This window comes from Elephantulus edwardii, unplaced genomic scaffold (assembly GCF_000299155.1).
Source record: "Elephantulus edwardii isolate Elephantulus edwardi_28Jun2011 unplaced genomic scaffold, EleEdw1.0 scaffold00059, whole genome shotgun sequence".
In the NCBI taxonomy this organism is placed as follows: Eukaryota; Metazoa; Chordata; class Mammalia; order Macroscelidea; family Macroscelididae; genus Elephantulus; species Elephantulus edwardii.
The window spans coordinates 5,406,473-5,422,555 of NW_006399809.1; the positions used below are offsets into that span (position 1 = coordinate 5,406,473).

Here is a 16,083-nt window from a genome sequence, read left to right on the forward strand (position 1 = left end):
TCTATCTTATCTTCTCCTGGTTGTAGATTTTTCAGGATACTTGGAAGACTTTTTATGTTGTGGATTAGGGCTACTAAAGTTCTTCCAAGCTTTTCTTTAATGAAATTTACAGTCCTTGCTTTAGTCCTAGGTCTATCATGCACCTTGAGTTGGTTTTTGTGTATGGAGTGAGGTGTGGATCTTGCTTGAGTCTTCTGCAGATAGCTTTCCAATTTTCCCAGCACCATCTGTTAAAAAGGCTGTCATTTCCCCACTTAGGGGATTTCATCTCCTTGTCAAAAATCAGTTGACCTTCAAAACATCAGTAAAATTAATAAACCAATGGCCAACTTAAAGAAGAATCAAGAAAAGTCACAAATATTCAAAAAAGAAATAAAAGTGGTGATATCATGATATAGAGCCAACATAAATTAAAACTATAATAAGAGAATTTTTCAAATTGAAAAATTATATACTGGCAAATTTAAAAATTTAGAGGAAATGTAAAAATTATTAGAAACTTATCAGGGATTCTTGGAAGCTCATGGGTATTTCTGTTGATGTTGCTATGTGCTGTTGAGCTGACTCATAGTTACCATATGCTCATTAGCTCTGAAACCTTCTCTTTGCTGACCCAATCTCACTGTCTCTGTTTAAGCCATACTATCAGTTGGATTCTTGGGCTTTATTGTTTGAGCCCATAACATTTTCACATACACCTGTCTTCATTACCCCAGTTATTGTGTCAATCCATCTCATCTGGGGTCTTCTTCTCGTGTGCTGTTCCTCAACTCTTCTCCAAAGCCTAGTCCCTCCTGACTACATGACCAAAGTATGATATGGAATCTCAAAGCACTTGCCTCCAAGGAACAACTTGGTTTCACTCTCTCCAGGACCAAACTGTTTGTTCTATTAGCAATCCATGGCATGTTCAACATTCTTTTCCAGCACAATAACTCAAAGGCATCAATTCTTCTTCTGTCATCCTGGGTCATTGTCCAGCTCTCTGATGCAGAGGAAGTAATTGCAAAGACCATGGTCTGGGTCCGGTGCACTTTAGTCTCCAGACTAACATTATTGCTCTTCAGCACTCTAGAGAGGTCCCTGATGGCAGATTTCTCTACGCAATTCGTCTTTTGATTTCCTGACTGCTGGTACCAACAGTGTTGATTTTGGAACCAAACAAGCTGAAATTGTTAGCAATCTCAACCTATTCTCTATCTATCATGATGTTGCCAATTGTTCAAGTGGTGAGAATCTTTCTTGATAAAATTGTTGTTGAGCTTGTTGAACTACAATCCATATTGCAAACTACAATCCTTGACCCTCTGCAGCAAATGCTTCAGGCTCTCCTCAATTTCAGCAAATAAGGTTTTGTCATCTACATAACATAGGTTGTTGATGAATCTTCCTCCAGTCCTGATGCCACAGTCCTCCTAATAAAGTCCAGCCTCTTGAATGATCTGTTCTGTATACACATTGAAATGATATGGAGACAGTACGCATCCCTGATGCACTCCTTTTCTTATTTTGAACTATGCAATGTTTCCTTGGTATTTTTAATAAGTAAAACATTTGAACAGATCCATTACAATAGGAAAAATTGAGCAGGATTTAAAAAGACTACGAACAACAAGAACAAAATGTGGCCCTGACAGCTTTACTAGTGAATTCTACCAAGCATTCAAAGAAGAATTGTCATCAATTCTTCTTACATTATTCGAAAATATAGAAAAAAGAAGGAACACTCCAAGATTCACTCTATGAAATAAGCTTAACCCTGATATCAATATCGTGCAAAGATGTCACTGCAAAAAGAAAATTATAGACCATTATCTCTCATGAATACAGGTACAGAAATCCTTAACAAGATTCTAACCAACAGAATTCACAGTATATTAAAAAAAATAAGTCATCATAATTAAGGGAGATTCTTAATAGGCATGAAAGAGAGTTTATCACAAGAAAAACAATCAATATATTCTGTCATTTCAAAAAGCAGTTCTAATCTACCAGTTGCTTTGTGAAAGAAAGACGGGCAATTCCTTCCCCTGTCATTTATTGCCTGTGACAACCTACTGGAGGGTCAGCTATGGGTTTGCTCCAACTCAATGGTACACAACAATAACAACAACAGAATCACAAAAGACCTATACAATGAAAACTAAAAAGTACTCTTGTTGTTGTTGTTATGTACTGTTGAGTTGGAATTGAATCATAGCTGAACACCCTGTAAGGTTTTCAGAGGCAGTAAAACACAAGGGAAGAGACTTTCTTCTGTGGAGCAGTTGGTGGATTTGAATAGCCTGTCTTCAGATTAGCAGTGCAACTCCTTACCACTGTGATGTTCTTATCATTTAATGGTAAAGAGCTGTGCTATGAACCCAAAGGCAAGGGGTTAGAATCTAATATCTCCTTTAAGGGAGAAAGATGGTCCATCTCCTCTGTGGGATTTACAGTATCTGAAAACCCAATGGAGCATCAACTATGTGTAGATCTGACTCAGTGGTTTCTAAGAAGATATTACCTCAAGAAACAATAAAAGATGATGTTAAACAGGAAAATAATCCTTGTTCATCAATAAAAAAATTCAATATTATAAAAATGGCACTCCTATGGGAAGTAATCTACAGTTGCAATACAATTCCAAAACATTAATGGAATTCTTCAATGAGATCAAAAGGGTAAGTTCTAGTTTATATGGAAAGAATAAAGTTCTTCTGAAAAAGAAAAATTAAGAGGCATCACATTCCCTGATCTCAAAACCTACTACTCAGCAGTAGTAATCACAAAACAGCATGACATTGATACAACAGGCACACAGTCCAATAAAATAGAATTGAGAACTCAGAAATCAGCTCATCTGCTTATGGTCAATTGATATTTGGAAAGGAAACAAATTGGAGAAATGACAGGTTCTTTAACAAACAGCCTTGACAAAACTGGGAATCTATCTGCAGAAAATGGAAACAGGACCCATATTTCAAAAATCAACTCAAAGTAGATCAGAGATCTAGGGGGAAACCCCTAAATTGTAAGAATCATCTGAGGCAAAAAATGGGAACACATTTATGAGCCTTCCTACTCTACAATATGAGCAGTCTTGTAAACATAACCCAAAACACACAACTAGGAGAGGATAAAATTGACTAATGGCACCCTCTTGACTGATGTTTCAAATGTGATAATGGTTACCCATGGTGGACAGTGTTTGGTGGTGCTTCCCAGTTAAAACAAGCTTGGAAGCAGGAGTGGCATCCACTTCCGTAAATAGCTTGCCTCCGGAAACCCTATGAACCTGGAGAAAAGATGGAAATCACGCATGCAAGTGCCGAGGACTTTCATTCATAGGGTCGCTTTGAGTCGCCTAAGACTCAATGGCACTGAACAACAACAATGGTACCCTCTAAAAGGCAAATCCTTGTGTGCATAAAAAAACTTCTCCAAAAGAGTGAATAGAAAGCATAAAGACTGAGAAAAACATCTGGCAGTAACATTTCTGACAGGGGTCTCATAACTAAAATTTATAGAATACTACAGGGTCTCCACACGAAAAAGATTCTTTACCAATGATGATATTGAGATGACCAACAAACACATGACAAAATGCACAAAATCACTAATAATTAGAGAGAGATAAATAAAAACATCAATGAAATAAGCATCTTATCTGACCAGCAACATCTAAGTTTAACAGCGTGGCAAACAATACTGGTGAGGTTGTGGAGAGATTGGAATTCTCATATACTGTTAGTGAGAATGCAAAATAGTACAACCACTGTGAAAGGCAATTTGACATTTCCTAGAAAAGGTGAATATAATGGAGCTCTGGTGGTTTAGTGGTTAGAAGCTGTACTGCAATCCCAAAGGCATATGGTTCAAATTCACCAGCTGCTCCTCAGCAGCAGGACGAGCAATCTCCACCTGTGTTTTTTACTGCCCCAAAAAACCCTCTGGTGGGTCAGCTATGAGTTGGTTCTGACTCGAAGACACACAGCAACACCACCACCACCACCACATGGTGGTGTACAATGCAGTATTGAAAAAGAATGAAGATGTGTAAAATACACCACCACACGGGAGAGTCAGCTCTGAATGAAAGACACAGCTCTGAATGAAATAACTCAGTCAGTCACAAGAGGACAAATAGTATATGAGATCCAGCTGTGAAGTGAGGAGGGTGCTTATAGAGGGTGAGGATGGAGAGAGGATAAATAGACTGTAAAAGATCAGGGAAAGAGGAGCAACGCAGGAAGAATAGATGAATGGAAAATACGGCTACTGCAATCAGAAAGCTGGAATAGGAGATATATATATATATATATATATTCAAAGAGTGAGAGGGAAAGGGAGAAGAAGGAAAGAAAAGAAAGGGGAGAAAACAAACAAAAAACCTCAAAACAACCCTGGAAAAGCAGAGATTAGCTGACAGATAAGTGTCCTGAAGGAATGAACAAAGTGCTGAAGGAATAAACAAGGTGCAGTGAGGATTTGAGGAGTTGTAGTGATAAAAGGTTTTGATCAATTGTAATTAATAGTATAAAACACAATGTATATGAATGTGTGAAAATCAATAAAAAATTTAAGGAAAAAATATTATAAAAAAAGACATTCTATATGAATCCATTTATGTGATGTTCTCAAGCGAGCTTGTCTCCAGGGGCAGAGAGCAGAGCAGTGTTTGCCTGATTGGAGAAGGAGGATTGACTGGAAAGGAGCTCAGACAACCTTCTGGGGATAATGAAAATGTTTTATGTATTGATTTTGGTGAAGGTTACTTCGGTTTATACCATTATCAAAACTCACTGAAGTTAAGATCTATGCATTTTATGGTCTATAAATAATGTCTCAGTTAAACCAAACCAAACCAAAGAGAAGTGAAGTTACTTGCATACGGAATTCCTAACTCCAGCAATGACTCATGGCTAAGTTTGACTTTGGCAGTCAGGGAACACCAGGACAGATTTCCAGTTAGAGCTAAGGGCAGGTATACCACCATCCTTGGCTTTGATTTTTCACCTTGCCTTGGACTTAATTGCATTTCCATGTTCAGGTTAAGCAGCACTCTTAATGTATTTTTGGTCATTAATTTAAATGCTACGCTTGACTTAACTTGACTTAACTGGAATGTTCTCACTTGGATGTAAATCTCCTTACCACGTTTCCATAAATGCTCTCTGCAATGATTAGGGAGCCATCTAGCCTGGGCCTGAGAAGAGTCCCTAACTTGGAGGCAAATCCACATCCACTGCCCAGAAGTCCCCTTCACTGTGTGCTGTCGCTGTCACTAAGTTGACAGCCATCTACACTTTTCTCATACATTTTAGTAAAAGAAGAAAAATATGAAATATGTTTGGTCTGAGTTTCATATACAGGCTTCTATTTTGCTACATCAAGTAATGATTTCAGTTCTCATGTTAGAACAATTGCAAATTACATTTTAATAAAGTTTGTGTTTTGATAAAATAAGTAAAATGTAATACACTGATGTTTTTAATCATTCAAGTATGTGACAGAATTCAGTAATTTCCTTTGTCAGGGTTTTACAATAATTTCACAGGTATGAGTTTGCTGAGAGTTGAAACTCAAGCAATGTGACTATGGGACAAAGGACCCAACAAAGGAACACCTGAGAGTATGTGATAATATAAATACATGGAAGGAAGGAAAGGACATTCCAGATGAGATAGGAGTGAGCAGTAAACCTCATATACCTGGGGGACACAAAGGGTGGAATATGCCATTCCTAGGTCTGAGCTCGGAGAATTTAAAGATTAGATCTTAGTCAGGACTTCCCTCAAATAGTCAAAACCTAGGGTCGACCTCTGGCATCTGACATTAGAGTTTATCTCAATTTGAGGACACCATGGGAGGTTATACAGGTCTATTCCATTATCCCAGCAGTCAGATTGTTTCCACTGCCTTTTCTGATGATGAAAGACGCTGAGCCTTTTATGTGTTTTATAAACAGGTTAGTCTATGTTATGTACCTCACCATTCTAATTTCTTTCTCCACCCAGAGTTGATTAGACAAAAGTGGACACTTGATTATGAGACTCAATCTCTGGCTAGTTGCCTATAAAAAGGCTCATATACGGATGAAAATCGATATAAAGACAGTTGTGGTATAGATTGAATTAGCAACAGAGAGCTCTTAATGAATACATGAGTTGGAGTGATACAAGAACTTAGAAGATACAAAATGGACAATGAGTGAACTAACACTATGGACTAGCCAGAAGCTAACAGTGCAGGAGAGAAAAGTCATAAGACATATTCATTGATTCATTCATGCTGTCATTATTGGCCTTCTATCCTAAATCACGTGGGAGAAGACTGTCTACCTCTCCTTTTGAATCACTGGTTGGTGGATTCGAACCACTGGAGACACACAGCCTTTGGATTAGCAGTGCAACTCACTGCGAACCATGCCACCAGAGTCCCCTAAATATTGACTCTCAACTCATTGTCATTGAGTCAGAACCAATTCATAGCTGACCCTCCAGCAAGTTTTCAAAAGACTGTCCATCTTTCTCACTCTGAGCTCCTGAAAGATCCAAACCATCAGAGAGACTAGGCATTTGGGCTAACAGAGCAACTCCTTATGGACAATGAAACTCCAGTAAGGGTGAACGTGAGCTTGTTTGGAAACAATTTTTGGAGGTGTTATCACTTAGATTAAGTTGAGATCGATCTGAACTATCCAGTATGAATTGAAACTCAAACTTGTTGCTGTCAAGTCAGGACCAAGGTTGTAAATTGCACAGAAGGAGGAGGCTTCTCATCTTTCTCTAGTGGAACAACTGGCAGATTCAAACCCCAGAGGGGAACCACCTTTGAGTTAACAGCACAGCACCCTCCTGACTATGCCACCAGAGCTCCCTGCCAATATAAGCAGCACCCTTTCAAAAGGAAGAGTCACAGAGGCAAGATGACAGAGAAAGGATGCCATATGATGTTGCATCTGCAAGTCAAGAAGTGCTTGGAGATAGCAGAAGCTCGAACAGAAGCTTGCGATAGGTTTTCTCTTAAGTCTCAAAAGAAGTCAATAAAGTTAATACCTCAAAGTAAGACTCTAAGATTCCAGAATTCTGGAGCAATAATTTTCTGTCAATATAAGACAGTTTGTGGTACTTTGTTATAGCAACCCTGAGGAAACTAATACAAAGAGAAGACAGGAGGCAGATTATTAGTCATTCTGGAAGTGAGGGCTGAGGAGGGGAGGATGTGGCCTGGAAAGGTGTTAGATTATTCAATATCCAAAATGCATTCCAGGATTCCTGACATTTGATTACTATAGAATCCAGTAACCATGATCCTAAAATCCTGTAACATTTCTAACTCCTTACTATTACACATTTTCTAGCAGTAAGACCTCCTTCTCTCATTAAGCAAAACAGAAGAGAAGAAAAACCATTTTCTGTCAATGCAAGTGGGTTTTCTGCTGGATTGTATGATCTCTTTTGCAATAATAGAGAACATTTGCCAAAGTCTCAGACAAGAGCTGCAGTAATGCTTCCATGATTCAAGAGAGCTCTTTTTGATCTTGAGGACATGGATGTCCTAAAAAAAGTGAAAACGTTTATAAAAGAGTAATTCTTTTCAGTCATTATCCTCCTGTAGAGACCGCGGTAGGGAGGGAAATCAGGATGATTAAATAAAACAAAGCAAAAGCCATGTACTTCAAGATGACTTTCAGAACTCTGCTCACAAGGTTTCCAATGGGTGTTCTTTTCCAGAAATAATTAAACCTTTCTTCTGAGGTGTTCCTGCCCAGACTTAAATATCTGTCTGCTTTGCTGTTAAGCGTGGAAATCATTTGCACTATGAAAAACTCCCAGGAGAATTAATGAAACTTATGGCAACACATTCCATGAGATAACTTCAGGTAGAGAGCTCTACTGAGGACAGAGGGGGAGTTACCAAATGATATTTTGTAAAAGCTCTCTAAAATAGAATTTCTGGAAGGTTTACATGCATAGAAATAACAAAAATCTTTTACTATAGGCAGGTTCTGCTCAGTGTATTGGGTTGAGACCCAAGATGCTGCATTTCTACCAAATTCATGCAGGTCTGGGGTCCACATTTGAGGATAAGGGTGAGGCACCCCATCATCTGCCTAAGCCAAGAAGAGTTGCTCAGTGTAACAGTTTGTCCTCAGTGCTCACTAAAACATGCCCTAGATATGTGGTATTCCGTGCAAAGAGCTGTTTTGTATTGCTCAAAGAAGGATGTAAATGAAAAGGCTCTCAATCACTTAGATAAAAGGGGAGGGCACTGGAGAACTCATCACTGAATTCCAAGCCATTAAGAAACAGATGAAAGTCAGTTCTGTTTTTAATTTAAGCAAAACTGTAGTCTTAGGATGAAAGAAGAAGCATGCTAAAGGCTCATATGAGAAGGTCAGAGAAGAGTCAGAGAGAATTCTAAATGTTTCATGAATGAAAACTCAATACTTCACCGTGAGGGTCAGTATTCACTGCATCACTGTGGAACAGACCTCACTCTAATCTAGGCAATGAAAAGGTAAACCTTTACATTCTACTCAATCAAATACATGAATATGGGCAAGGATTCCTTGTGAAGTATTTGCAGTCCACTTCCCAGATTGCCACCCTCGAGGGAGGAGGACACACAGCGATATTTTTAGAGTTGGCTGGATATTAGAGTTTGAGATCTGTATATGAAGATGACTTTTCGGCCTGACAGGCATCTGTTCACCAACTCCGGTGTTCCACATGAATAGTAGCTACATTTCCTGCAATTGGCTCCCTAAAGCTTACAATCTGAGCAGAACAGCTGCTGACCAATTGACCACCTTCTACAGCAATTATTTGGTTAGCTGGAATTGCCTTTAAAGTAGTGGTCTTTAATGTTAGACACCTTGGTGATACAAAATATTGCCCTCTTTGATATCCCTGTAGTCCCTGGGAACATGGCCAGGAGGGGCTAGTCCTTGGAGAAGGACATCTCGAATGGAAGGGTAGAGGGACAGTTCAGGAGAGGAATATCCCAGATGAGATCGACTGACATGGGAACTCAAGCAATAGGATTAGGTGTGTTGGAATCAGAGAGACTGACTCAGGATAGGACAGGTTTCAGGGTTATTGTACATAAGTTCGCTATAAGTTACAGGTGATTTGATGGCATATAACAACAAATCCTTGAACTTTCCACTGGTGTCTAATCCATTTTTGTTTGTCTGGAATTTTCTCAGCTTTAGCTGGAAAAGGGTGGAGGTACAATGCAGGAGAGGAAAGCCTTGGATGAGATGGATAGACACAGTAACTGGGGTTAGAGGGCAGGTGTGTCAGAGACAGTGAAAATGGCTCAGGATAGGGCAGAGTTGAGTTGCATATAGGGTCACTATGAGTTGCAGGCAATTCAATGGCACATATCAACAACAAGGTCTGTAGTGGAAACATCATGTGGAAAAGAGTGTGAGGGACAGAAATGTCCAAGTAAGTTTGGAAGTGGGGTTTTTATGATTCGCCTGATCCAGGCCATGGTCTTTGCAATCACTTGCTACTCATCAGAAAGTTGAGCAATGAATAAGAAAAAGTATCAATGCCTTTGAGTTGTGGTACTGGAGAAGAGTATTGAACATCATGGACTGCCAAGAAAACAAATATATATGCCCTGAGATGGTGAAAACACGTTGCTCCGGAGGCAAGGATTCACATGCTCTCTAGGGCACATTGCCAGGAGGGACCATTCCTTGGAGAAGGATATCATATTTGGCATCATATTTGGCAGGATAGGGGAACAGTGCAAGAGAGAAAAACTCGGGATGAGATAGAACTCGGGATGATATAGATTGACACAATAACTAAGACAATGAAGGTAGATGTGTTGGAGACAGTGAGACTGGCTCAGGCTAGGGCATAGTTTAGAGCTATGGTGCATAGGGTAGCTATGATTTGAAGTAGACTTGACAGCACATAACAACAACAACAACCTAGAAAGTGGCATTTATCATAAAGGTAATAGAGAAGAAGGTATAAGGAAGGACTTGACTATTAAAGCTAATTACATAGGGAGCTCTCGTGGCTTAGTTGCAAGAAGCTGTACTTCAATTCCAGAGGCACTTGGTTCAAATCCACCACATGCTCTGCTGAAGGGCAGGGACAAGTTCCTCCTGTACCAGTCAGATCCAATTTGATAGTACACACACACAAAAATAATAAAATTTTTAAAAATACTAATTATGAAAACTTCTGTAAAAAAAAGTCACAATTCAGTGCTGTTTTAATGACCCTGCCTGTCCTGATCAGATACTCAAGATGGAATCAGAATGTTCACAATAGCAAGGAGTTGGAAACAACCTAAGTGCCCATCAACAAACGAATGGCTAGAGAAGCTGTGGTATATTTGCACAATGGAATACTATGCTGCATTAAAAAACAAGGAACTCATGCAATATTATTCAAAATGGTTGACTCTGGAGAACATTATGCTGAGTGGAGTATCCCAGTCACAAAAGGACAAATATTACATGATGCCACTGTTGTAGAATGGGACTGTCCTTGGGGTTGGGGAGAGACTGAGTAAGATGGGTTCAATAATGTATACTGCACTGAAACAGAGGAGGGAGAAAACTGTTTAAAAGAGATATATAACTAGGTATTTCTGTCATCACAGGAGTCTAGAGCGAGGGCTACATGGTGGAGAGGACCTGGGGGAGGGTTTGTAAAACAATGAAAGAATCTTTTCTTTTACTTTTCCATAATTTTTGACTCATGTACTTATAACTTGTTAGTCAAATTTGTGTCTTCTAGGTTGCAACACCCCTATGATACATCTTCAAGGATATGAACATGTATGGCCAAGCACAATCAATAAGAGTGCATCTAAATTCCAAAATCAATCTCCATAATAGTCTATGTGTTTCCTACTGCCAAAGGGGCCCTTTAGAGTAGTGAGAGAAGATCTTCACCCTGAAACCCACAGCGTCCCTTTTCAGCAGGAAGTAGCTAAGAGAATATGTCATCCCCTTTTCCTTATGACTCAGGGTGAAGTCTCTCTCAGGGAGGAGTGATAGGGAATGGGAAAGGACACACTGACAAAGAAGATTAATCAGAACTGGCTTTGACAAGCACTGTGGCATTTGGACAAGAACAAACTGGGAGGAGGGTAGAGAGAATAATGCAACAATGAATGAATGGAAACCCAAAATCTCTGTAAATGTTTATGAAAATTAATAAAATATAATTATAGGAAAAAAAAGATGGAATCAGAAGAAAATGTAAAATGAGGATATCATTCATGATGTCAGATGGATCTTGACTAAAAGCAAAGTATATCAGAAAGATGCTAAAAATAATGATTGAAAACACCAAGACTTTGGTAAGGCATGCCTTAGTCCTCAAAGTAAAATTCTTGCTTTCAAAGGTTTTAAGAAGGTCTTCTGCAGAAGATGGACTATGCAAAGGCATTCAACTATGTGGCTCATAATAAATAATGGATAGCATTTTGAAAAACGGGAAATCTAGAACACTTAGTGGTGCTCATGCAAAACCCATATAGACCAACAGACTGTTGTTGAAAAAGAACAAAGAGATGATAGCATAGGGTTTAAAGTTAGAAAAGGTCTTTATCAGAGTTGTATCCATTCACTATATTTATTAAATCTGTATGCTAAGCAAGTTATATGAGAGACTAGGATATATGAAGAACAACACAACACCAATATTAAGGGAAAAAATTACTAAAACTTGCGATATGTACCACCTTCCTTGCTCTACCTACCAAATTGTTCAACTCTGTGATTTTACCCCTATCCATCCTCATCCCTCTTCTCCTTGGATTCCCATACACATTTTACTAGTTATTCTTCTATTTTTACTATAGTAGTCTTATGCAGTATTAGTGCCTATGAGATTGAGTTAGTTCACTCAGCATAATGCTCTCCAATCTCTCCCAAGTTATGTAGTAGTTTTCAAAATCATTGCTCCTGAAGGCTGTGTAGTAATTTGGATGGCAAACAGACACATGAAGAAACACTCAAAATCATTGGCAATAGGAGAGATGCACAGCAAAACTACCATAAGATACCATCTCATCTCAGTAGCAGTGACAAAGTTTAGCAGGACAGCAAGCAATAAATGCCACAGAGGATGTGGAAAGGTGAAAACTCTAGTACACTGTTGGTGGGATTGCCTCTGGAAGACAGTTTGATGTTTCCTAATAAAGTTGAGCACAGACATTTCATATGATCAAGCTATTACCCTAGTAGAAATATACTCCAAGGAAATTAGAACTGAGACATAAATGGAGATTTGTATACCAACGCTCATAGCAGTGTTACTTACCATAGGAAGAACATGGAAACAGCCCAAATATCTAACCACAACGAGATTGAAAAATTATGGTACACTCACACAATAATGAAATAAAATGCAATAGACTTTTTTTAAATGTTTCAAAGCAAAGAAGTTACTTTCAGGACAAAGGTATGCCTTATCAAAGCCATGGCATGTTCAATCACTTCATGTACATGGGAAAGCTGAATGACTAATAAAGATGACTGCAGAAGAGTCCATGTTTTTCAATTATGGTGTTAGGAAGGATAGGGAATATACAATCGGCTGCCAGCACAACAAACAGATCAGATCACTGTAAATCAGCTTCAACATGACAACATCTAACAATCACCATAACAATCACTACCTCTACCATACTTAGACAGCATCTACCACCACCACTCAATCCTACCATCATCAGCATTTGAGGATTGGAGACAAAGGGGGAAATGCAGAGGGGTGAGGATGGTGTGTGTGTATGTGTGTGTGTGTTTAATTATAGGGTTGTGCAATTTGATGGGTGTGTGGGATGAAGGAAATGAGAAAGATCTGGTGTGGAAAACAATGTATTAGAACTTTGTAAATAAGCCAGTAGGAAAAAAAAAGTTGGAGGGAAACACTAAATTGAAGATATTTTGTGTGCAAAACGACCAGTAACTACCATACAATTTTGAAGATGATATTGATGGATAAATGGATTCATAAGTGAAAATAAGAATAAAAAATTTTAGTTGAGCCTGTTTCATTAGGTAACAAAACTGAGAATTTATTTTCTGAAAACAAACATGTAAAAAAAGCCCTAAGTACAATCAGTGTAAGCTAAAAGTTATATAAAACAATTAAAAAATCCCAAAGATAAATTATTGATGAAAGTCTATGCTGTACCAGGTCACTAATTTTCAACTCTTACAATAAGAGGTCCACTAAGCCTGTTTTGAGGGGCTCTAACTTTAGAATCTATCTTAACCAAGCAGATTTAATTCATGATCTAGGAGTTCTGTGAGCTTTATATTTATTTATAATATTCTATTCTCCCATGTCCCATAAGCACAAATGTTCCAAGTGGAAGGTTGCATTTCGATAATGCCCATTTCTTCATTAAGATTTCATAATCCATCTACATTAAAAAGCTTCTCCTTACACTTTGCTGCTCCTGCTTTCACCTTGTATATGCTTGCCTTATTTGCTTAATCCTAGGTCCTGGCTTTCCAGGCACTCTTAAATTTGAAACAAGCAAAGTTTGTGCATTAGTGTATCCTGGGCATGCATGATTTATGAATGGCAGGTTCCTTGGCACAATTTAAGAGTATGAAAGAGAAATTGTTTAAAACATTAAAGTGAAAATCAAGCAATAATCAAGTTAACTAGTTCTTACAGGCCTGTTTCTTCATCTGTGTACGATGTGCTCACCAACTCCATAACCTACAAAAAGGTCCAAAGTGGTATCTCCCTGAAACACCACTTTAAATTGTGGTTATGATAACTAAATGAATTAAACCTTATCTTCACCCCTAAAAATGAATTGCTAGGCTTTATGTCAATGGAAAACCAAGTCTCTTTGACAAGTCCAAAATAAATTTCTATAAAATAAATGTGCGTTTGTGCTTAAATTAGGTTTCTTAATCATATTCATAACACTTCTCCATCAAAATAATTCTTGCTCCAATACTCTTTTGTAATTGAATAATAAGTTAATATTGGCAAATTTTTCTAAGTCAAAAATTCTACAGTATAGCAAAAGAATGTCTCTTCCTAAATAAAATTGGGATTACTCTTATTTAAAAATATATATTTAAAAATATATCTTTCTCATTATAAAATATAACCCAAAATAACACAAGTTTTAAGACATACAACTAAAATGTAAATTAACTGTTGCAAATAATGCCTGAATTTGGTCTATTCTTAATAATTCCAACTAGAAAGAAGTAATATCTAATTTTTTTTGTCGAATTTGTGAGGTTGTAATTTGGGTTTTCCAGTAGAAAATTACTGAATTCTACAGTAATTTCACTTATTTGTTAAAATATATTTTCACGTAATGTTTGCTCATAAAGGCTTTCAAGACACTGAAAAATTGTCAAGATCAAACTTATGAATTGAGGCTTGATGAAGCCTATTGTTTGAGCAAGATCAAGATTCAGACAATTTGAAACTTTGCTTCTAGGTAGACTTTGCTATGGACAAGATTCATAGCCTCTCCAGATAGAGGCCATCTAAACCACATTCATCATTCAGGGCACTTTCCCTAACCACTGCAGAAATCCAAAGTGGTTAGAGCCCTACATGGCACATGGAAACAATAGATTACCTTGTAGATTTTGCAATGGCAGAGTCATAATGCCTCCAGCTGCAGCTGCTGCTACCAGCCCTTGGATGTTTGTGAGATTCGCTGCAGGAAGTGTGAGGACCAGCCCTTGCTGCCCTCCTAGCTGTCCTGCCATGTTGAAGGGAATGAGGATAGGCTGGTTGAGAGTTGGTGTGCCTCCAGGCATCACGCCAGCCACAGCAGAGGCCAACTGCTGTGCTGTCAGAAGTGGCTGCAAAGAAACACAAGAATGTTGCTTACTTTACTGTGGAACAAAGACATGGGTTTTTACAATACTCCTCTTTCACATAAGGAGAGGCAGAAAGTTCCTGAACAAGTGATGAAGAAATATGCTTCAACTCTGAAGAAAAAATTTTTTTTAAAATAAAAGAGGGAGAGAGAGATTACTTGGGAATAAAAAAACGTATTTAATCATGTTTTGTTTATTTGTTTGGACAATTGGATATCCTGTGAGGAGGATCTGTTGAAAAAGAATAGCTTACACTTACTTGTATGTTATTCTTTTCATGAATTTTCACTTGATTCTACCTTCTAGTATTTGAAGCTCTCAGTTAATTTATTTTGTGTTGTTACAGAAAGACTTCATCAGTAGAAGAATTTATTGGATTAGAAATAAAATAAAAAATAGAAATATTATAGCAAAAATAATGTGACAGATTTATTTACTCAATGTAACTGGGAACTTAATGCAACTATTATGTAAATCTATAACTATTGTCAGTATACACGGACATAATCATTTTAGAAATATGCATCCAGACCTAAAAACATTTACACTCCACCTTTCAACTTAAAATATTCTCTACTGAGACATACTCTGAAGATAAATTCAAAAAGGAAAGAAAATGAGTGAAAATATACATTATATTTTAAAATGCATGAACCTTTAAAAATAGTTTATTACAGCACTATGTTTAATGAGCAATAAACATATCTCTTAAACATATCCAGTATAAAATATCATTAACATTCCTATTTAGAAAAATAGAAAATATAATATGAAAGTATGTAAGGAAATAAATGAGATAATAAATTACCATTGAATTATAAAATTAAATAATGAAATTTAAAAAGAATATAGAAAAATAAAAATATTTGATGTACATAAATGTAAAAATATACCCCTCTTTTTATATGACACTAACATACTTTGTTCAGTTAAAAAAAAAACCAAAAAATAACTTGTCTGCCCCATATTTAGACAATAGTTATTCATTGGTAATGAAAAACAACCTGATAATTGTGTGTTTTCTGGCACCACCCATATATGTATGCAAGGTGTGGGAGCTCTCATCAGAGTTCATGTAGGAAGGACACTTGCCCTGGCCAAACCAGGTGACAGAAAGGGACATTAGATCTTAAAGTCCTTGATGCAGGGTTTGTTTTCCTACTCCTATAGGTGATGTGAGAACGACCACTTGGCCAACTGACTGGAAGAGATCGATATTTGTTCCTATCCCAAAGAAAGGTGAC

The 16,083-nt window shown here is 37.6% G+C and overlaps 1 protein-coding gene across 2 annotated transcripts in view; it reads right to left on the bottom strand.

The window, feature by feature from the left end:
- POU6F2 (POU class 6 homeobox 2) overlaps positions 1 to 16,083 on the bottom strand; it is a 697,309-nt gene that overhangs the window by 453,514 nt on the left and 227,712 nt on the right. For both annotated transcript variants that reach the window (XM_006887582.1, XM_006887581.1), the window contains exon 3: positions 14,593 to 14,821. In XM_006887582.1, coding sequence (XP_006887644.1) covers positions 14,593 to 14,821 — 229 coding nt within the window. The remainder of the gene's footprint in view (positions 1 to 14,592; positions 14,822 to 16,083) is intronic.